This window comes from Ictidomys tridecemlineatus, chromosome 4, assembly GCF_052094955.1.
Source record: "Ictidomys tridecemlineatus isolate mIctTri1 chromosome 4, mIctTri1.hap1, whole genome shotgun sequence".
Lineage (NCBI taxonomy): Eukaryota > Metazoa > Chordata > Mammalia > Rodentia > Sciuridae > Ictidomys > Ictidomys tridecemlineatus.
The window spans coordinates 17788264-17810975 of NC_135480.1; the positions used below are offsets into that span (position 1 = coordinate 17788264).

The following is a 22712-nucleotide window of genomic DNA, read 5'->3' on the forward strand; positions in this document are numbered from 1 at the left end:
TGGAAGGGTCAGTAATGAGAGTCTCTTATTCAAGGACAAATAAAGGCAGCTCCTGAGATAACACACTAGTAGCAACCCCAGGTCCAAGCTTCAGGTGTAGTTGGCACACTTTTCCCATGCTCCCACAGAGGCAACAGAATCCAGAAGATTGACACAATGGCAGATTTTCTGAAGAGCATTAATTACAGCTTACTTGGTGATTTTCATTTTTCTGTCTTCTTGTACCTAAGTGCAAATAGAGAGATCATTCAAACTTAGAAACATATTTGATGGTCATTTTTATGTTTTGCTAGTCTCAGGTTGTAAAATGTCATGGGGGATCAATTTATTTACAATAAAATATGAATGTTTCCCTTTGAAAATCAACACTGATGACATCCATTTGAGCATTTGTGGCAAATTTTTCCCCTCTTTTTAATCTTAGGACATCTCCAAAGTGAAAGAGTATATATTAGTTTTCTTTCTCACAACACACATGCAAAAGATACATGTAATTTCATCAATCACCCCTGATAAGGTCCATGAAAGATTAAATTTTATCACCTGAACTATGTGTGTAATCAGCAGATAAAGATTATGATAAGGCTCAGACATGTGTCTCCCTTTCCTCAATATCTGTCTGTCCTCAAAACAGGGATAGCTTCTTCATGTCCTCTGCCTTCCAAGGCCCTCTTATTTCAGTTTATTTATCCCTAAGAACTAGATCAAGAAGTGTGGATCTGATAGATTGGCTCCATTGCTTTATGAACCTGTGAAGCCAAGTTTTGAAATGAAGCTATGCAGTAAAACACTATTCTGGCCAGATTGCACTAACGAACACCAATTCATGTCTGCTGCATCATACACACAAATCCAAACATGTTTTATTATTTTAATGCCCAACACTCCATTGCAGACTCTGTAGTTATATACAAGGAAAAAAATCCACTAACATTCAGCAGAAGAATAAACAAGTGTGAAAGGGATCAACCCAGCAGTTTTCATTCCTACTTGTCTGATGAACAGAATAAATAAAAATTCTCTTAAAAATGACTATGGTTTTCGCTTTCTATTTTTTTTTTTTTTGCAGGTTACCTTAGGCATAATGAAGCACATTCCAATGTTTTTAGCTTTTAGACAATGTAACTGTTGTAGTAATAGTAATTTTACCTTGTAAGCAAAAATAACCAAAATAGTTTTGGCACCATAATGAAAGTACAAACCAGGATGGGAGCAGACCTCACAAATTCAGGAAACTTTTATTCAGCCTCAGAGTCAGGCATAGGATGGCTCTCTTTCTGGGTGGCAAATGGCCCTGATTGCAGGGGAGGTACAGGTTTATATATGTTATTTTGGGAGTGCCTTAGTCCTTGAAAACTTTATCAAGATGTGGGCAAAAGGCTGCAAATATCTGGAACATGTTTCTACTGTGCATGGTTTTTACTGAATATATCAATTAGTGTTTTTGCAGGGAAGAGATCAAGGGTTCAGGGTCCAGATCCCAGTGCTCATCTGACATCTCAGGGTCACTGTATTTACATGGGGACAAGACCCATGTGACGTTTCACTGTTACTGGGAGTAAATTTATTTGGGAAAGGAGCCCTCCTCCCAGGGACTCGCTTGGATTGATAGTTGTTTCCCTTCCAAGGCTTTTTCTGTTACTGGGAGATAATTGATTGGAAGAATCAAAGTTTTGTCTTTTCAGCTAGGGCTGGTGCCTGTAATCTCAGCAGTTTGGGAGGCTGAGGCAGGAGGATTACAAGTTCAAAGCCAGTCTCAGCAATAGCAAGGTGCTAAGCAACTTGATGAGATTCTGTCTAAGTAAAACACAAAATAGAGCTGGAATGTGGCCCAGTGGTTGAGTGCCTCTGAGTTCAGTACCTCATTAACCACCATCCCCCACCCCCCCCAAAAAAGGTTTTGTTTTCTCTCCTCCTCCTCCCTCCTCCCAGGTCACATACTGTCTTGGGAATTTATTAATTCCGTATTCTTCTTATCACAGTTTCTGTAGTTACTTAAAGAGTTTTCAGAAATACATTTTGTTAATATAAAAAGTGTGAATATTAGAAAAATGTGTCTGACTATCTGAAAGAAGAAAACAAAGAACAAGATTCTAATTTTAAAATTATTCACAAATGACATCTTGTGAAATCTTAAGTCAGATACGTTGTTCAACATCTTGCAATTTTTCTCCTTCCCAAACTATTCTGTGACTACCGTGAATCATTGCTCTCTCTTGTACTATAGGGCTAATTCACAAATTATCTTTCTTCTGTGGTTCTTAGTTAAAATGCCATTATTTTCTCTCTGGCTCTGATTTCTTTCCTTATGCTCTAAACATTTAAATATTTTCCTCACTATTATTTCTCAAATATGCATATAAACTGAGTTCTCTTTGAGTCATCCTGAAGATTGCATCCATATTTATTAGTCAATAAATTATGTGAACATGTTAGCAGTTTCCTATCTTAATTGTCTATGGTTTCTTGAATTTATGTTGGCTCTACCTGGTTGGTTGGAGTGTGAGGGTTTGTGTGGCATGTGGGGTGGTATGTTAGAGAGTCATTTCATGGAGTTTGAATTCTCAGGTTCTCATCCTGGATCTCTGATATTTCCCTATAAAACTATATCACCCATTTTAGCCTGAGCTGTGCAGGCAGTTATAATATATTATAAAATCTTATTAATAAAAATTATTGTAGCAAATATGAATGAATGATATCTTTATGGATTATATGGCTCATTTCATACACATTTTGATAGTGGAAAACTTGATCAAATATGTTACTTGTTTGGTGCAATCTGGGAAGGCTTTTCTGAAGAAGTGGTATTTAAAGTGGTACTATGTCCACAGTATAAATGGACAGTGGAGGTGAGAACAGAGGAAGAGTTGATGGTGTGAGCTGGGCAGTGATCAGGGAATGTATTCCAGAGGGACATCAGTTGTTAGCCTGGAACATGGATGAGGTCAAGCCTAGGAGGACAACTGGAAAGGAAGATTTGGGTACATGCATCTTTGTAAACCATGCTGAGCATTTCAACCAGTGCATCTGAAAACTGCAGTAATTATTTAATTATGTTTATGAATCATACTTCAATTACCCTCTTTTAATTTTCAAGTGACAGAAAGGAAGTCCAAAGCTGGGAGTGGTTGGAATAAGTGAGGAGAATTGGTAATAACTGAATGTTCTCTTTCTTTACAGAAATGAAACAAGCATCTCAATAAAACTTGCGAGGATTTATTTCAAGGATTCTAGGATTGACCATTATCATACTGGGACTTATGAAATGTCAGCCTGAATATTTAGTCTGTAAGTCCCAATAATTTTCACAATGAAAATCAAGAGTATGTCTGCTGCAGTCTAGCTGGGCACAAAATCACGAGCCACTCAAGAAGGAACAAACTTTATTTCTGAAACTCCCACCAATGCCATGCACACTCCTGGGAAATATGCTGAACCACACATGCGGTGTTCTCCTGGGCCACACTACACCAACAGGAAATCCCTCCTCTGGAATTCCCTCCTACTGCTCTTCCCCAACCAATGGGGACTCTCCCAGAGTCCCTTGAGCGCTCCAAAGTAGCAGGCCTAGGCAGACAGCAGGGGTCTAATCTCCAATTGAATGCAGATCTTAACATAATCATTATCATTTCAATGGCTTACTGGGGTCACCTTTCAACCAAAAATGCCATGTGTCATTCCTACTTGGCTATGGATCTCAGCATATGTCACCCAAAGGGAGAGAGATTTTTGTCTCTCCCTTTGGGTGACATATGTTGTGTGCAACATTTTATATAGAAATTATGAGTAACAAATACTGTGCAAAATGTGTTTGCTATGTTTGGTAACATAAAATGATCCTCTTAAACCTGGGTAAAGATGTTTAGGTTTTTCTTGTTGTTGTTGTTTGTTTTTATATACTCACAGATAATATTTGAGAGTAAGTTGTTCTGAGCCTTCAATGAGAAACAAATTGGCATGTCCCAAACCTCTGATTGATGGTACTTGAGAAGTTCTGCATGCCAGTCTTTATTATATGGGGACCACAATGAGTCAGCTTAAATATTTTAGATTGAGTTACTAAATGCAGGGAGCAGAAAGATTGATGTCTTCAGTGGGTATCTGAAATCTGGAAAGGGAAGGATCTTCATTATGGATGATTTCTAGGTCCAATTGTATATAACATAGGTTAAAAAATGTTAAAATTCAATTAAAAAATTCTGAGTGACATTTGTTCTTTGGTGCTAATTTAATCTTAAAAAACTGCTGTCATGTTTTTATGGCTCCAAATTTTATACTTGCTTAATGAAAATTTATGCAAATTTCATAGTCTTGTTTTCATTGACTACCGGGACAACTTTTTTTCCATGTTTTGTTATTTTTTGTTTTTATGTTTGTTTGACTGTGACATTGGAATCTGGCTAGCTAGAAATTTCACATTGAACATTTTGCCCCCCAAAAAGAGTTTTCCTTCTTATTTTCTTTATAACTTGGTTTCATTTATCTCATCCCAAATGTCCTCACTCCTCAGATTTTTATATCTCTAGATACCAGACTTTTCTACAACCACAGACCTATTTTATTTTTATTTATACCAATATTCAAGATTCCATACACTTTAAGTTTATTTTTTTTATATTTACTAAAGTTATTTTGATCTGTACTTCAGACCTTCTTATCATTGTGAAACAATGTAGGTTGCTCTATGGTACCAATACATCATTCAGCTAAGGAACTTTGTGTTTTAAAGCTGTTGTGCAGACATCTCTATTATAGGTACATGAACAATCAAAGTCAATATTTTGAATAATAAAAATTACCTCTTTCAAAGCCAGTGCTAATGATCATAATGAATGCAATTACCCCAATTGCACACAGCACACAGCCAATCTTCTGTATGCTTTGCACCTATTGAATTGTCTAGCCATTCTAGCATCCCTTAAAGGTCATTTTTAGAATCATTCATGTACTACAGGGAACAATCAAGGGACTGGTTGAATGACAGAGCCCTTTTGGGCAATGCGGTCTTGTTTGGCAAGAGGCAGAGTGGCTTCAGACTCTATGCTGATAACTGAGATAACACATTCCACAGTCTAGTTACATCTGTGTGCTTCAGATTCTAGTTGAGAACCTGATTATCAAAATTGAAGTTTTCATGGTTTTAAATTGTCTGACCTCTCTCGTCCCATTGATTACAGTGTGTGGCTGAGGGACTGTGGACAGAGTCAGCAAATATCACATTATGGAATTCAGTTATTAAATTCATAGACTATATAAGTGATGGGGCTTTAATTTTTCAACATTTCACAAAAATCACTTAAATTGTACTTTTTGTGGTGTGTGAATAAACATAAAATTCGATAGGGTGCAACATTTAGATAGTGCAAAAATGGCAAATTGTTGGTGAGGATCTTCCTGAGAGGGCTTAAAAAACTATATCCAAGTTTTCCCCAAACATCATTTTAAATGCTATGTTCCATTACATTAATTAGGTCTGCTATAATAGCTTAAAAATAAATGAAAAGAGAAAAGTTCCTTCAATCTCTTCTTTAAATTTGTTTTTGTTTTTAAAATTATAGTTATAAGGTCAGTTTCTGAAAAAAAAGGAACATTTCAAAGAATTGGTACCTCTTCACATATTTTATATGAAATATTATTCTTTAGTAAGTACTCCTTGCTGAAGTACATGTTTTCCATATTGAGTGATGGATGGATGTCTTATCTCAGAACTCTGTTTTTATATTTACTTGATGCACAAGCATTTATTCTGACTCTTGCAAGAGACAGTATATTCTGAGCCAGTGCTCTATTCCTCAGTGAGATGAGAAATGACAGCATCTGCAGATAAAATCCCAAGAGTAGTAAGACAAGAAAACAGAAAAACAAACAAAACCTCTAATTGCTTGGGGCGAGTTTTGTCAGTACTTGAGCAGATGAAAAATCACACAAAATTGTGTCTTGGCACAACATGCTCATAAATAATTTGCCCCTGGGGGGAACCAAACAGTAATTCTACAGGTGCATGACCTATGACGGAAGCCTCTTTAAAATCCAGATGGAAATCCAGGAGGAACATTTGCTTCTCTTTGTTTGTTTGTCTTTTATTCCTAAGACTGCTCTGGAGTAGCAGTGGGGACATTTGATTGTCAGAGAGGCTCTTCCTCTCTAGTTTTTTATGTGGAGAGCAGATTGGATATTGATATCACTGTTTGGGGCATATGAGTGAACTAATTTTCCTCCATAGAGAACAGGAGAGGCCATCACTAGAATTTTAAGGGAACTGACACATGGTGAGATTTATAGTTTAACTTTTTGGATTTTCATGTATGATTTCAAATTGTGTTTCAGTGCTAAAATTGTGGGTCATGGGGGGTGCTGAGCTCTGTGCACAGAGTAGTCTAGCACCAATTGTGCACTTGGTATAACTGTGTGACCTTTATGACCTCAGGATTCTCATGTTGAAGGAGGGATGTAAGATTAGCAAGCTCAAGAGATGTGGAAGTCAACAATGCATGTGGAGCAGACAGTACAGAGTTGACACAGTGAGCGGCAGCTCTCAGAGTGAACGGTTTTGGGGGGAGAGATTTGGTGCCAATGATAAGATCAAGTCTCGTGAAATGTGACCCATTTTCAGCTTTTAGTCTTGAAGGCAAATCCAAACACTTAGAAATGTGTACTTATTTTGTGAGCATAAGCAGAAGTATTTCCATTTCACTGAATTAAATGCCCAATGAATGTGGAATATCTCCCCATATAGGTATAACTTTTCATTAGTTATAATTTATTTCCTCATTGTATATTTTAATGGACACATGGTGATTGTATATATTTATTGGAACAGTGTGATCACATCAAGGTAATTGACATTCCCTGTGACCACAACACTTAATTTTTTGGACTTGCATCTTGGGGGACAGGGCTTTGTTTAATAGCATATTGCTATTAGAAAATGGGGCTGGAATTATAGAAGTTAATAGGAGAAATTGATCACTGATTTTCTATTAACTTTTTATGTGAAATAATCTTAGATTAACCAAAAATTTGTATCGAAACAGAAAATTCCTGTAGAATACTCAATTTCCCTTAATATTATTACCTTACATTATTATGGGCATACTTGTCAATGTCTGAATTGAGCATAAGCACATTTTTATAAGTAAACACCAAATTTTGTTCATATTTCACTAATGTTACCACTATTGTCATTTAGATATACCAGGATTCAATCCAAGAATATATTTTTTTTATTTAAGATAATTAATATTTCATGATTTAAAATTCTAAACCTTGTGATTGTGAACCATGGAGCAGAACATATTCTCCATGTCAGATTTTAACACTAATATTACGAATTACTTTCATTTGGGAAAGAAGGGATTGTTTCATTTATATTCAACAATATTTTAGTCATGCAGTGGTGTTGCTCTTAGACCACCCAGAAAACAGAAGTAGAGAGATAAGATGTCTATCATTATTAGAAGACTTCTGGGCCCTGTCTTCAATTCCTACTCCATTTGGTTCTCATTGCACAATGAAGCAATCAAGGAGGCATAGAGGCAATTGTGTCTGAGTCCACAATAACATAGTCAGGGGCTACTAGGGGACATTCAAAAGTGCAGTGCATTTTAAAATATTATTGCTTTGCTGCTAATAAATGTCAGTGTTTTATGTTTTTGAGTTTATCTGATTTCCACAAGAAATTTATTGATAGACATTAAGCCCATTATCAGAAAAATTATAATCAGAGCCTTATAGAACTGTAAGGATTTTAAGTAACCTGATCCATGCCATAGAACAAACAGAAGGAACTGGATTTAAACTCAGATTCACACAATCTTTCACAGAATTTCTCACTTGTTTCCTTGCTTTGTCTTTCCTGATTTGGTCTTAGGCTAAGATGGACACTCTAGAGGATGTATTGCTATTTTTTTATTATGCAACAATGGTTTCCAACTGATCCAATGAGCTTTCAGAGTTTCTTTTATTGTTTTATTTTAAAGGACTCTGAAGTTAAAAATGCCGACATTGGTCAGGAAAGACCTGTGAACCTAACAAAAATGATGGTTTCAAAGTAAGTGAACAAATAAATATTAATTTACACAAATTAATATATTAGTTATGTAAAAGTTTTGAATCATTTCTGTTTATTCTCAATGGGAGTCACAAAACTCATATTCATGGTTTTTATACACCTGGCTAGTTTACCTAAATCCTTCTCTTTAAAAAAAAAAATGAATTAATTCATTTAAAGGTCAATTCAATTAACTTTATTCCCCCTTTTTTAATCAAGTGAACTTCTGGGAGGGGAAATGGGAATATAAAATACAGTAGAATGAATCAGACATAACTTTCCTATGTTCATATATGTCATGTACAACCTCATAATTTACAACTACAAAAGAGGATATTAGTTAGAATAAGTTAGACTCTATATATGCATGTCAAAATATACTGGTCTGTCATATATATCTGAAAGAAGAAATTAAAAAAAATCTTAATAAATATAAAATAAATAACAATACTAAAATTTGCAAATTTACTTCATATTTTTATTATTTGTTCTAATTAGTTATACATGACAATAGAATGCATGTTGACACATTATATATAATGGAGCATAACTTCTCATTCCTCTGGTTGTAGGTGGTGCTGAGTCACACCGATAGTGTAATAAATACATGTATGTAGGGTAATAAGTTTGTCTCATTCTACCATCCTTCCAATTCCCACTTCAGATTATTAAAGAAAAATTAAAGGAATAGTCATCATTTTTGAGTGCTTCCAAGGTGCATATTTTTTTATTTCTTTTTATATAAAAAAACTGTCACAGGTAATAATTAGCATTCTGCTCTCCACTGTTTATACCCATTGATTAATAAATCACAGTTATTAACAGGCATGGTTAGTAAATCACAGTTCTTCTATTGTTTCTGAATTGTTTTCAATCATTTATCCTGTAAGTCACTGTTAAATTATCAGTGTCACGTGAAATAAAAACTGTTCTGCTTCTTTAACATATGGGTATGCTTTGCTTTCCCCTTATTAAAACTAGGTTATTTTGAAATATTCAAGAATTCATCCATGCTTCAATTTTATCTAACCTCTGAAAACTATCTTTAACACATTTCTCAGTTTTGTACTCAGTGATAATAATTAAATAAGCAGTATTCATAATAAAAATAATATAGGCATAAGTAGCCTGGTATGTGGCCACATTCCTGTAATCACAGAGACTTGAGAGTCTAACAATTTCAAAGCTGGCCTCACCAACTTAGCAAGGCCTTAAGAAAATTATCGATATTCTATCTCAAAATAAAAAATAAAAAAGACCTGAGAATGTGTCTCAGTCTTTAAGCACCACAGGCTTCCATTCCTGGTACAAAATAAAAAAAAAAAACAATAACAACAAAAAATCCTAAATTGTCATAAGTGTATATATATATATATATATATATATATATATATATATATATATATATCAGTTTCATGGTGTGACTTTTAGAAAATAGTCTGATGCTCTTTTATTGTATTTGCAGATTTCTATCATCAGTTTTACTTTAATCATTTCAGAGAAATCATGAAAAACCAAAGCTTCATAACTGAATTTGTCCTCCTGGGGCTTTCACAGAATCCTACTGTTCAGAAAATAGTATTCATTGTGTTTTTGTTGGTCTACATTGCAACTATTGGGGGCAACATGCTGATTGTAGTGACCATCCTCTGTAGCCCTGCACTGCTGGGCTCCCCCATGTACTTCTTCTTGGCTGTCCTGTCCTTCCTGGATGCCTGCTTCTCCTCTGTCATCACACCAAAAATGATAGCAGACTCCCTGTACAAGAGGAAAACCATCTCCTACACAGGATGCATGATTCAACTTTTTGCTGAACATTTCTTTTCTGGGGCAGAGATGATTATCCTCACAGTCATGGCCTATGACCGCTATGTGGCCATTTGCAAGCCCTTGCACTACTCTGCCATCATGAACTGGAGGCTCTGTAGCATTCTGGTGGGGGTGTCCTGGACAGGGGGCTTCTTGCATGCCATCATACAGATTCTCTTTACTTTCCAGTTGCCTTTCTGTGGACCTAATGTCATTGATCATTTCATGTGTGACTTGTACCCATTACTGGAGCTGGCCTGCACTGATACTCATGTCCAAGGCTTTCTGGTGATCGCCAACAGTGGGTTAATCTGCATCATCAACTTCTCCTTGTTGCTGGTCTCCTATGGTGTCATCTTGTTCTCCCTGAAAACACACAGTGCTGAAGGGCGTAGGAAAGCTCTGTCCACCTGTGGATCTCACATTACTGTTGTGGTTTTGTTATTTGTCCCATGCATATTTATATATGCAAGACCTCCTTCTGCCTTCTCTTTTGATAAAGGAGTGGAAATGTTTTACACCATCTTGACTCCCTTACTTAATCCTTTGGTGTATACATTGAGAAACAAAGAAGTGAAAACAGCCATGAAGAAATTGTGGAATAGACTCTTGGTGGTTTTTCAGAAGAAATAGTGTATTACAGTATAAAAAACATAATGCACGGCTGGGGATGTGGCTCAAGCAGTAGCGAGCTCGCCTGGCATGTGCCTCAGTGCTGGGTTCCATCCTTAGCACCACATAAAAATAAAGATGTTGTGTCCACCAAAAACTGAAAAATAAATATTAAAAAGTTCTCTCTCTCTCTCTCTCTCTTTCATAAAAATATATAATGCAGAGTGTAAAAAACTTAGTATTTATCTAGACAAACACTTTGTCTGGCATGTGCCTCATATGGAAAGAGATTACATAATTCGGAGGAGAAATTACACTATGTGGAGTAGTGAAAACTTAATTGAAGATCACACTTTTGACTTGGAATTGCCACTCAATATTCTCATATGTAAATTGAAGATAGTTCAATTTTATACTTTCTTACATTTATTAAAATTGGAACGAATTTAACATATAACAATGATTTCCATTCATATTATGCATTGAAAAACAAAACTTTATAGAAAAAAATCTTGAAATTAGAAATTTCAAGTGAAAAGAATGTTCTCTCTGATGCAGAAATCAGTGATTGTGATATAAAACATCAGGAGTTAGGAAAACCAGAGAGTAGAGCTTTCAAGTCACCAGTACCATTTCACTTCATCTTAAAGGTGGGCTCACTACAATCTCCTAGAGTTGTGGTCACTTGTTGAATTTGAGAGAGAGAATCTGATCAGTCCAATCCTGCCTATGAGGGTGGTATCCTTGGTCATGTGACCACCTGATATCAAGGTGTACAGGAGAGTATGTGGGGCATTTTCACAGATGAGTCAGCAATGAGAGTCTCTCACTGTAGTACAAATAAAGGCAGCTCCTGAGACAGGGCACTACTAGCAACCTCAGGTCCAAACTCTATGTGTAGTGAGCAAATTTTCCCCATGCCCTCACAGAGCCGTGGATCATGGCTCACTCTTATACTGTGGGTTTTAACCTCAGATTCCCTGATTATCTTTCCTCTTTGCCTCTTAGTAAAAATGTCATTATTTTCCCTTTGGTTCTAACTCCTCTCCTTATCCTCTAATCATTTAAATATTTTCCTTACTATTATCTTTCAAATAGATATACAAAATGATGGTCTCTTTTAGCTATCCAGAAGATTACATCCTTTTTTATTAGTCAAGAAATTTTGTGAACAGGTTAAAATTTTCCTCAGTAAATTTTCTGTGGTTTCTTGGATTTATGTTGCCTCCAACTGGATAACTGGAGTATTAGGCTTTGTGTGGCATGTAGGGAGGTGATTTAGAGAGTTATTTCATGAAATTTGAAATCTCAGATTCTCATCCTGGATCTCTGCTCCTACAAAATTCTATCACCAAGTTTAGTCTGAGCTGGGTAATGCAGGTCTAATACATATAAAATATTTTAAATAAAAGATGATAAAGCAAAAATGGGAGAAGATTATACTTTAAAATTATATGACTGAATTCAAAACACATGCATGCATGCACACCCATTTCAAGAGTGGAAGGCATTAGTGAGTAACATGTTTGCCTGGTGCAATCTGGAAAAACTTCTGAGGACATAGTATTTAAACTGCTGCTATGTCCACAGCAGAAATGGACATTGTGATGGGGGGGAGGATGGCAGAGGCAAGGCTGATGGTGAGTTATGGAGTGATCAGGGAATGTATTCAGGAGGGAAAGCAGTTGTTAGACTGGAAAGTTTATGAGCTTAAGCCCTAGGAGGATAACTGAAAAGGCAGATGGCAGTACAGGCAGCTTTGAAAGTCATGGTGAGCATCTCAATCTGAGAACTGCAGCAAATATTTTATTTTTTTTATTCATCATTTTCAACTGCCCACGTTTATTTTTCAAGTGATAGAAAGGAAGTAAAAAGAGTGATTGGAAAAAGTGAGAATTGGTAATACATGAATTTTCTCCTTCTTCAAAGAAAAAAAATAATCATCTCAATAAAAGCCTGTGAGGATCTACTTAAAGGATTTTAGGATTGACCATTATCATAACGGGAATTATGAAATCTCAGCATGAATATTTGGTCAGTAAGTTCCAATGATTTTCACACTGAAAACCAAGGTTATCTCACCCAAAGTGAGAGAGATTTTGTTTTCCATTAAATGTATGCAACATTTAATATAGAATTGATAAGTAAAAAAATAGTGTGCAAAACTTGTTTTCTACGTTTGAAAATGTAAAATGATCCTCTTAAAGCTAAGGAAAATGTTTAGTCTTTTTACACCCGCAGATAACACTTGATAGTAACTTTTCTGAGTCTTCAATGAGAAACAACTTGGAAAGTCCAAAGCCACAGATCAATGGTACTTTTTAAGCATGAGGCAGCTTATATATTTTGAATTGAGTTACTAAATGCAGGGAACAAAAAAAGATGGCTGTCTTCAGTAGGTGTCTGACATCTGAAAAGGAGTAGGTTCTTTATTATGTATAAATCAACAATTCTAGTTATAGGTAAATTAGGTTTAAAAAAATCAATTAAATAATTCTGGGTGACTTTTCTTCTTTGGTACTGACTTAACCTTGAAAAACTTCTATCATGTTTTTATGGCTCCAAAATTTATCCTTGCTTAAAAAAAAAGTTATTCAAATTTCATAATCTTGCTTTTGTGGCCTCCTACTAAATGGATAACTTGTTCCAGGTCTTATTATTGTTTTCATTGTATGACTATAACATTGAAATTTGAATAACTGAAAATTGCAAATTGAATTCCCCCCCAAAAAATAGTTTTCCTTCTAATTTTCATTATAGCTTTGTTTATTTTTTTGACATTTAAATGCCTTCACTCCTCTGATTTTCATCTGTAAATACCAATATTTTCCACAACCCAAAACCTATTTCATTTTTATTTTATATTTACACCAATCTTCAAGATGCTGTACATATTAAATCTATTTTATTTTTTGTAATTACTAAAGTTATTTTGATCTATCATTTGTGCCTCTGATCATTGTGGAAAAAAAAAACTAGGATGATCTATAGTACTAACTTAATTTTTTATGTCACTCAGCAAAGGAACTTCATGTTTTAAAGCAGTCGTACAAATATATTCATTATAAGTAAGTGAACAATTGAAATTCACATTTTTCAACAGTGAAATTTACCTCTTGGAAAGCCAGTGCTAATGATCATAATGAATGTAATAGCCCCAATTGTACACAGTGCACAGCCACATCTTGTATATTCTTTGCACATATTGAATTATGTAGACTTCCTAGCATCCTTTAAAGGTAGTTTTTAGAATCATTTTTGTTCTATAAGTGAAAATCAAAGGATTTGTTGAATGAAAATCTCTGGTGGGCAGTGGGTTATGTTTTGATCAGATGCAGTGGTGGCATCAAACTCCATGTTGATCACTGAGATAACATACTTCTCAGTCTGGTTTTGTCTGTGTGTATCAGAATCTAGTTGAGAACCTCATGATCTAAATTGAAGTTTTTGTGGTTTTAAATTGCCTGACCACTCTCTCTTCCTGTTGATTGCAGTGTGTGGCTGCAGGGTTGTGAACACATTCTACAAATACCATATTATGGAATGTAGGGATTAAGTCCACAGACTGTGGAATTAATGGTCCTTTTGGATTTCAACATTTCTTATAAATCACTTAAATTATGCAATTTTTGCAGTGTGTGAAGAGACATAAAATTGGATAGAATGAAATATTTAAATTCTGCAATAAGAGCAAATTGTTGGTGAGGATCCACCTGAAGCAATTTAAACATCTGTGTTCAAGTTTTCCCCAAAACATCATTTTAAATGCTGTGTTCCTTTACCTTAGTTATATCTGCCACGCCATCTTCCAAGGAAATTAAAAAAGGAAAGTTCCTTAAATCTTCTTTGTAAATTTTGTTTTTTTATTATTATTTTAGAAGATGAGTTTATGAAAGAAAACTAACAATCAAATAATGCATACCTCTTCACATATTTTATATGAAATATTTTTGTTTCATAAATACTCTTTGTTGTAGCTAGGTTTTCCACATGGAGTGATGGATGGATGGATGGTTTTTCATAGAATTCTGTGTTTATATTTACTAAATTCCCAGACATTTGACCTGGATACTGCAAGAGACAGTATGTTCTGTGTCTAAATACCCAGTGCTCTATTCCTGAGTATCATGGGAAATGAAAGCATCTTCAGATAGAAATCCAAGGTCAGTAAGACAGGAAAACAGGAAAAAACAACCTTTAATTGCTCGGGACAAAAGTTTTGCAGATACATGAGCAAGTTAAAAAAAAACACACACACAAATTGTGTTTTGGCATATCATGCTAATGGAAAATTTCTCCCTGGGGAAAACCAAAGAGTGATTCTACAAGTTCATGACCTATGAGGGAAGATTCTTTAAACTCTAGATGGAAATCCAGGAGGAAGTGTTGCTCATTTCTCTTTCTCTCTTTTACTTTGTTTAGGAGACCACTTGGAGGAGCAGTGGGGACATTCTCTACCTTCACTGTCACAAGGGCTCTTCCTCTTTCTTAGGTGTAAAGACTTGGCTATGGACATCATGTTTTGCAGCTCACTGAGCAAATGTTTCTCCATAGAGTTGGCCATCACTAGAATTTTTAAAAAGAACTGACACACGGTGAGATTTGTGATTTGGGTTCATGGATGTTTGCAAATTATGATGCAATGCTTACAATTTTGCTTGATGTGGTAGTGCTTAGATCAGGGCACAGGATTAAACTGTCCTATGCAGTGATACCAGTTGATCAAACAACTGTGCACTTGGTATAACTGCATGACCTTTAGGACTTCAGGCATGTTGAATGAGGATTATATGATTAGCAAGGTCAAGGGATGTTGAAGTCAATATAATAATACATTAGGAGTGCACAATACATAGTTGACACAGAATAAATGTCCAATGAGCAGTGGCTCTTGGAGTGCATCCTTTTTTTTTTTGGAGGATGAGATTTTTTATATTGATAATATCAACTCTGATTAAATAAGACCCATTTTCAGGCATTTATCTTCAATATAAATTCAAACACTTAGAAACATATCAAATGCATATTTTTGAGTGGGTTTAGTGGGGGAGAATTTCTATTTCATTGAGTGCAATTCAAAAGGACATGAAATATTTCTCCAAATATGTAGATCTTTACTCATACTTATTAACTTTTTTCTTTATTTATTTTAATGGACACATAATGATGTACATATTTATGGTAACAGTTTGATTAGAGAAAAGTAATCAGCATTACCTGTCACCTCAAATATGTATTATGTTTTTAACTTAGGAAAACACAAAATCATCACTACCAGCTTTTTATAAATATACAGTCAATTGGTTTCAACTCTGGTTATCCTAAAGTAGGAACTATGCTGCCCATTTTAGGATACCGCTGCACTAATTAACCATCAGCTCTCCTCCCACTGCACTTTTCTGAGCCTTTAGGAACCATGGTTCTACTCTTTACTTCTGTGAGATCTGCTTATTTAGCTTCCACTTAAAAGTAACAACAGGTCATTTGCCTGCTAATGTTTGCATTATTGTAATGTTTTATATTTAAAAGTGGTCTTTTCAGACATTTTAGAAAAAGTACTGGCAAATTAACCTAGTAAAGATAATTATTGCAGTTACAATCACAGGTCATAGATATAGAATGTAACATTCACTATTTCCACAACACACTACTAAAAAGCCCAGGGAAAACCATTAAGCCTAAAAAAGAGTGACTAAGCCACAGAATGCAGTCTTTAAGTTTAATTGTTTAATTGTTCCTATGTGCATTAAATGTCTTAAGTATCATTAGTTTTTTGCCTCAGAAAAACATAAGTGGCTAAGCTCTGAACTGTAGCACTTGCCACTGTGGTTTGTCTCTACCTTAAATTGTGCTAAACCACTGAGACAACAGAAAAGGAAGCAAAGTAGCTCAGGCATCCATTTGGAGGCATACCAGTGGAAACACAGAATTTTTTTTCCCCAAATTAAAGAAGCATGTCATATATATATATATATATATATATATATATATATATATATATATATATTTGAAATCTATATTTCATAAATATAAATGATTAGTCATTTAGGTTAAGCTAAAGAGCAACATTGAGGGACAAAAAAAAGGGCTATGAATTCTGAGGGTATTTATCTATTAAAGTTGATTAACATCTTGGATCAAAAACATGATTAAAAACCTGTAAGTAAACAGCACAAAGAACAATAGAGTAGAGGTAAGGGAAGGGAGGACAAAGGAGAGGAGAGATAGGAGAAGCACTGGGGACAGATAAAGCAAAGTATATCCCATGCTTTTTATGTTTATATCAAGTGAACCCTATTATTACCTGAAACTAGAAAGAATTGATGAAATATGGTTGATTTAAAGAAATTACAGGCAGGGTAATTACAAATAGTACTTTATTATTTCAATGTGCAATAACAATATTTAGAAACCATAAGGACAAATGCAGACACATTCAACTTCTACCTGTAGGAGACTGTGAATTTAAATCTGTCATCAGTAAATGCATAAAGATTGGGAGGGCTGGGCCTATGGCAGGGCCATTAATGGAGACCTTACAATGGGTTGCAATTTTAATTTAAGATTCTTTTTTTGGTAGTGTGTTGCTTCCATCTTTGCAAATGAATTTCCCTCAAATTTCACATCCTCTTTCTGAACCATTCCCATAATGGAGAGTCTTGTGTTTGTTAATTATGTTCAGTTATAAATATTCTTATAATTATATCCAGATATTTGTTGCAGATTAAGATTTTCTCACTTTAATATTTTATTTTCTGGCTTGTAAAATTCTATTTAAAATATCAATATAAATGGGGGAGTAATTATCATGTTTTTCTTTCTTTCTTAACTTGCTGTAAAATCTTTTACCTTTTATTTATTTACATCATTAATTATATCATTAAACAGACATCTTTCTCATTGAACTGTATTTATGTTTCCTATGATACTATGGCATCTTACATGATAAAATGTCCCTCTGTCATTTCACTTTCATGATATATTTTTAGAGTTTAGAAAATTTGTAGAAAGAATAAAAACACATTTATGATTCTGGAAATTTTTGTCATTTTGTTTTTCAAAACCATTACATTTCTTTTTAATTTTTTTTTTAAAGAGAGAGACAGAGACAGACAGAGAGAGAGAGAGAATTTTAATATTTATTTTTTAGTTATCGGCGGTCACAACATCTCTGTTTGTATGTAGTGCTGAGGATTGAACCTGGGCCGCATGCATGCCAGGCGAGCGCACTACCGCTTGAGCCACATCCCCTGCCCAAAACCATTACATTTAAGAGGTATTTTTATTTCAATCGATATTTTTGTGATTCATTCAGTTCTTTACTTCACTTTGTGTATGTTTGCTACTTAAAAATTATGACTTAAGTGTTTCCTTTTGACTTCTACTCTGGACTTCATATTTATAATTCCTCTGCATTCGACCCTGTGGCCAGGCAGCTTGAGGCACAGGGCTTTGTTAAATGGTACATTGCTGTTAGACAATGAGGCTGGAATTGTAGATTTTTGATAGGAGAAACTTACCACTGCCTTTTTTCCTACTAAATTTTATTTGGATTAGTTTTGGATCAACCAAATAGTTGCAAAAATACAGAAAATTTATATAGAATACTCAATTTCCCTTAATATTATTACCTTACGTTATTATGGCCATACTTGTCAATGTCTGAATTGAGCATAAGCACATTTTTATAAGTAAACACCAGATTTTGTTCATATTTCACTAATGTTACCACTATTGTCATTTAGATATACCCGGATTCAATCCAAGAAAATATTTTTTATTTAAGATTCACATTTCATGATTTAAAATTCTAAACCTTGTTATTGTGAACCATGGAGCAGAACATATTCTCCATGTCAGATTTTTAACACTAATATTAAGAATTACTTTCATTTGGGAAAGAAGGGATTGTTTCATCTATATTCAACAATATTTTAGTCATGCAGTTGTATTGCTCTTAGATCACCCACAAAACAAAAGTAGAGAGATAAGATGTTTATACTAATTAGAGAACTTCTGGGCCTTGTCCTCAATTCCCACTCCATTTGTTTCTCATTGCACAATGAGGCAATCTGAAGGAGGTATAGATGCAGGTGGGTCTGAGTCTCTAATAATATAGTCAGGGACTACTAGGAATATTCAAAGTGCAGTGCATTTTAAAATATTATTCCTTCACTGCTAATAAACATCAGTGTTTTTATGTTTTTTAATTTATCTGATTTCCACAAGAAATTTATTGATAGACATTAAGTCCATTACCAGAAAAAGTACAATCAGAGCCTTACAGAACTGTAAGGATTTTAAGTAACCTGATTCATGCCATAGAACAAACAGAAGGATCTGGATTTTAACCCAGATTCACACAATCTTGCACAGAATTTCTCACTTGTTTCCTTTCTTTGTCTTTCCTGATTTGGTCTTAAGCTTAGGTGAATACTGCTAGAGGAGGTATTGCTATTCTTTATTATGTAGTAAATGGTTTCCAATTGATCCAATGAAATTTCAGAGTTTCTTTTATATTTTTATTTTCTTTAAAAGGACTAAGAAGTTAAAAATGCAGACATTGGTGGGGAAAGACTTGTGAACCCAATGAAAATTATGGTTTTAATGTAAGTGAACAAATAAGTATTAATTTACACAAATATATATTAGTTATGAAAAAGTTTTAAATAATTCTGCTTATTCTCAATGGGAGTCACAAAACTCATTTTCATGGTTTTTATACACCTGGCTATTTTCCCCCAAATCCTCCTCTTTAAAAAAAATGAATTGATTCATTTAAAGGTCAATTCAGTTAACTTTATTCCCCCTTTTGTAATCAAACATACTTCTGGGAGGGAAAATGGGAATATAAAATATAGTAGAATGAATTGGACATAACTTTCTTATGTTCATATATGAATCATGTACAACCACATAATTTACAACCACAGAATAGGATCCTAATTAGAATAAGTTAGACTCCATATATGCATGTCAAAATGCACTGTACTGTCATGTACATCTGAAAGAACAATTTTTTAAAAAACTTAATAAATATAAAGTAAATAACAATACTAAAAGTAGCATATTCACTTCATATTTTTGTTATTTGTTCTAATTAGTTATACATGACAGTAGAATTCATACTGACACATAGTGTACAATGGAGTATAACTTTCTCATTCCTCTGGCTGTACATTGTGCTGAGTCATACCAGTTGTGTAATAATACATGTACGATGTATGAAGACTTGAATTGGATGTCAATATACTTTACATAAAAACAGAAATACAAAAATTGTGGTATACATGTGAATTAAGAATTGTAATGCAAAAAAAAAATAGTGTAACCTTAGATTAGGTAGACATAAGTGAAAGGAGGAGAAGGCAGGGGATGTGGAGATAAAAAAGATAGTAGACTAAAACAGACATTATTACTTTATGTATGTATGTGACTGTATGACCAATGTGATTCTACAATATGTATACTCAGAAAAATGAGAAATTATATCCCATCTATATATATCAAAGTATATAAGGGCATTCTACTGTCATGTGTAACTAATTAAAACAAATTAAAAAGCAATAATAATAATACATGTATGTAGAGTAATAAATTCTATCTCATTTTACTGTCCTTCCCATTCCTACTTCATATTTGTAAAGAAAAAATGAAGGAATAGTCAACATTTTTGAGTGCCTCTTAAGGTGCATATTTTTCTATTTCTTTATATAGATAAAACTCTCACAGGTAATAATTAGCATTCTGCTCTCCACTGTTTCACACCTATTGCAGGCATGGTTAATAAATCACAATCTTTCCATAGTTTCTGAATGATTCTAAATCCTTTACCCTGGAACTCACTGTTAAATTACCAGCGTCACTTGAAATAAAAACTATTCTGCTTCTTTAACATATGCGTATGCTTTGCTTTCCCCTTATTAAAACTAGGTTATTTTGAAGTATTCAAGAATTCATCCCTCCTTCAATTTTATATGACCACTGAAAACTCTCTTCAACACATTTTTCAGTTTTGTACTCAGTGATAATAATTAAGTAAGCAGTATTCATAATAATAATAATATAGGCATAAATAGCCTGGTATGTGGCCACATTCCTGTAATCACAGAGGCTTGAGAGTCTAACAATTTCAAAGCTGGCCTCACCAACTTAGCAAGGCTCTAAGCACCTTAGTGAGACTGTGTCTCAAAATAAAAAAAAAAAAATTAAAAAAAAAAAAGCACAGGCTTCCATTCCTGGTACCAAGAAAAATCAATCAAAACAAAATTGTCATAAATATATGTCAGCTTCATGGTGCGACTTTTAGAAATTAGTCTGATGCTCTGTTATTGTATTTGCAGATTTCTATCATCAGTTTTACTTTAACCATTCAGAGAAATCATGAAAAATCAAAGCTTCATAACTGAATTTGTGCTCCTGGGGCTTTCACAGAATACTGCTGTTCAGAAAATAGTATTTGTTGTGTTTTTGTTGGTCTACATTGCAACTATTGGAGGCAACATGCTGATTGTAGTGACCATCCTCTGTAGCCCTGCACTGCTGGGCTCCCCCATGTACTTCTTTTTGGCTGTCCTGTCCTTCCTGGATGCCTGCTTCTCCTCTGTCATCACACCAAAAATGATAGCAGACTCCCTGTACAAGAGGAAAACCATCTCCTATACAGGATGCATGATTCAACTTTTTGCTGAACACTTATTTGCTGGGGCAGAGATGATTATCCTCACAGTCATGGCCTATGACCGCTATGTGGCCATTTGCAAGCCCTTGCATTACTCTGCAATCATGAACTGGAGGCTCTGTGGCATTCTGGTGGGGGTGTCCTGGACAGGAGGCTTCTTACATGCCATCATACAGATTCTCTTTACTTTCCAGCTGCCTTTCTGTGGACCTAACATCATTGATCATTTCTTATGTGACCTGTACCCATTACTGAAGCTGGCCTGCACTGACACTCATGTCCAAGGCCTTCTGGTGATCGCTAACAGTGGGTTAATCTGCATCATCAACTTCTCCTTTTTGCTTGTCTCCTATGGTGTCATCTTGTTCTCCCTGAAAACACACAGTGCTGAAGGGCGTAAGAAAGCTCTGTCCACCTGTGGATCTCACATTACTGTTGTGGTTTTGTTATTTGTCCCATGCATATTTATATATGCAAGACCTCCTTCTGCCTTCTCTTTTGATAAAGAAGTGGAAATATTTTACACCATCCTGACTCCCTTACTCAATCCTTTGGTGTATACGTTGAGGAACAAAGAAGTAAAAACAGCCATGAGGAAATTGTGGAATAGACTGTTGATGGTTGTGCAGAAAAAATGGTGTATTGTAGTATAAAAAAAATATAATGCAGAGTGTAAAAATCTTAGTACTTATTTAGACAAACACTTTGTCTGGCATGTGCCTCATATGGAAAGAGATTACATAATTCTGAGGAGAAATTACACTAAATGGAGCAGTGAAAACTTATACTTTAATTGAAGATCACACTTTGATTTGGAGTTGTCTCTCAATATTCTCATACATAAATAAAAGACAGTTCAATTTTATGCTTTCTTACATTTATTAAAATTGGAAGGGAATCAGCATATAACAATGATTTCCATTCATATTACACATTAAAAAACAAAACTTTGTAGGAAAAAATATTTGAAATTAGGAATTTTAAGTAAAAAGAATGTTCTCTCTGATGCAGAAATTCTGGATGATTGGAATATGGGGCTTTGTGTGGCATGTAGGGTGGTGTTTTAGAGAGTTATTTCATGGTATGTAGGGTGGTGTTTTAGAGAGTTATTTCATGAAATTTGAAACCTCAGGTTCTCATCCTGGATCTCTGTCCCTACAAAATTCTATCACCCAAATTAATCTGAGCTGTGTAGAGCATTTATAATATATTATAAAGTATTTTAAATAAAAGATGTTGAAGCAAAAATTAAAGAAGATTATACTTAAAAGTTATATATTAAATTCAACACACATGCATGCATGCACACCCATTTCAATAGTGGAAGGCATTAGTGAATAATTTGTTTTCCTGGTGCAATCTGGGAAGGTTTCTGTGGACATATTGTTTAAACTGCTGCTATGTCCACAGTAGAAATGGACATTGTAGTGGGAGGAGGATGGCAGAGGCAAGGTTGATGGTGAGTTATGGAGTGATTAGGGAATGTATTCAGGAGGGACAGCAATTGTTAGACTGGAAAGTTTATGAGCTTAAGCCCTAGGAGGACAATTGGAAAGG

The 22712-nt window shown here is 34.6% G+C and overlaps 2 protein-coding genes across 2 annotated transcripts; both read left to right on the forward strand.

Moving 5' to 3' along the window:
* The first annotated feature begins 9532 nt into the window (after positions 1–9532).
* LOC144376754 (olfactory receptor 4C15-like) lies at positions 9533–10495 on the forward strand. Its single transcript, XM_078045037.1, has one exon. The coding sequence runs from the start codon at positions 9560–9562 to the stop codon at positions 10493–10495; it is 936 nt and encodes a 311-aa protein (XP_077901163.1). The 5' UTR covers positions 9533–9559.
* Positions 10496–20857: 10362 nt separating this feature from the next.
* LOC144376755 (olfactory receptor 4C15-like) lies at positions 20858–21882 on the forward strand. Its single transcript, XM_078045038.1, has one exon. It carries the CDS (start codon positions 20858–20860, stop codon positions 21806–21808), a length of 951 nt encoding a protein of 316 aa, XP_077901164.1. The 3' UTR covers positions 21809–21882.
* The last annotated feature ends 830 nt before the right edge of the window (positions 21883–22712 follow it).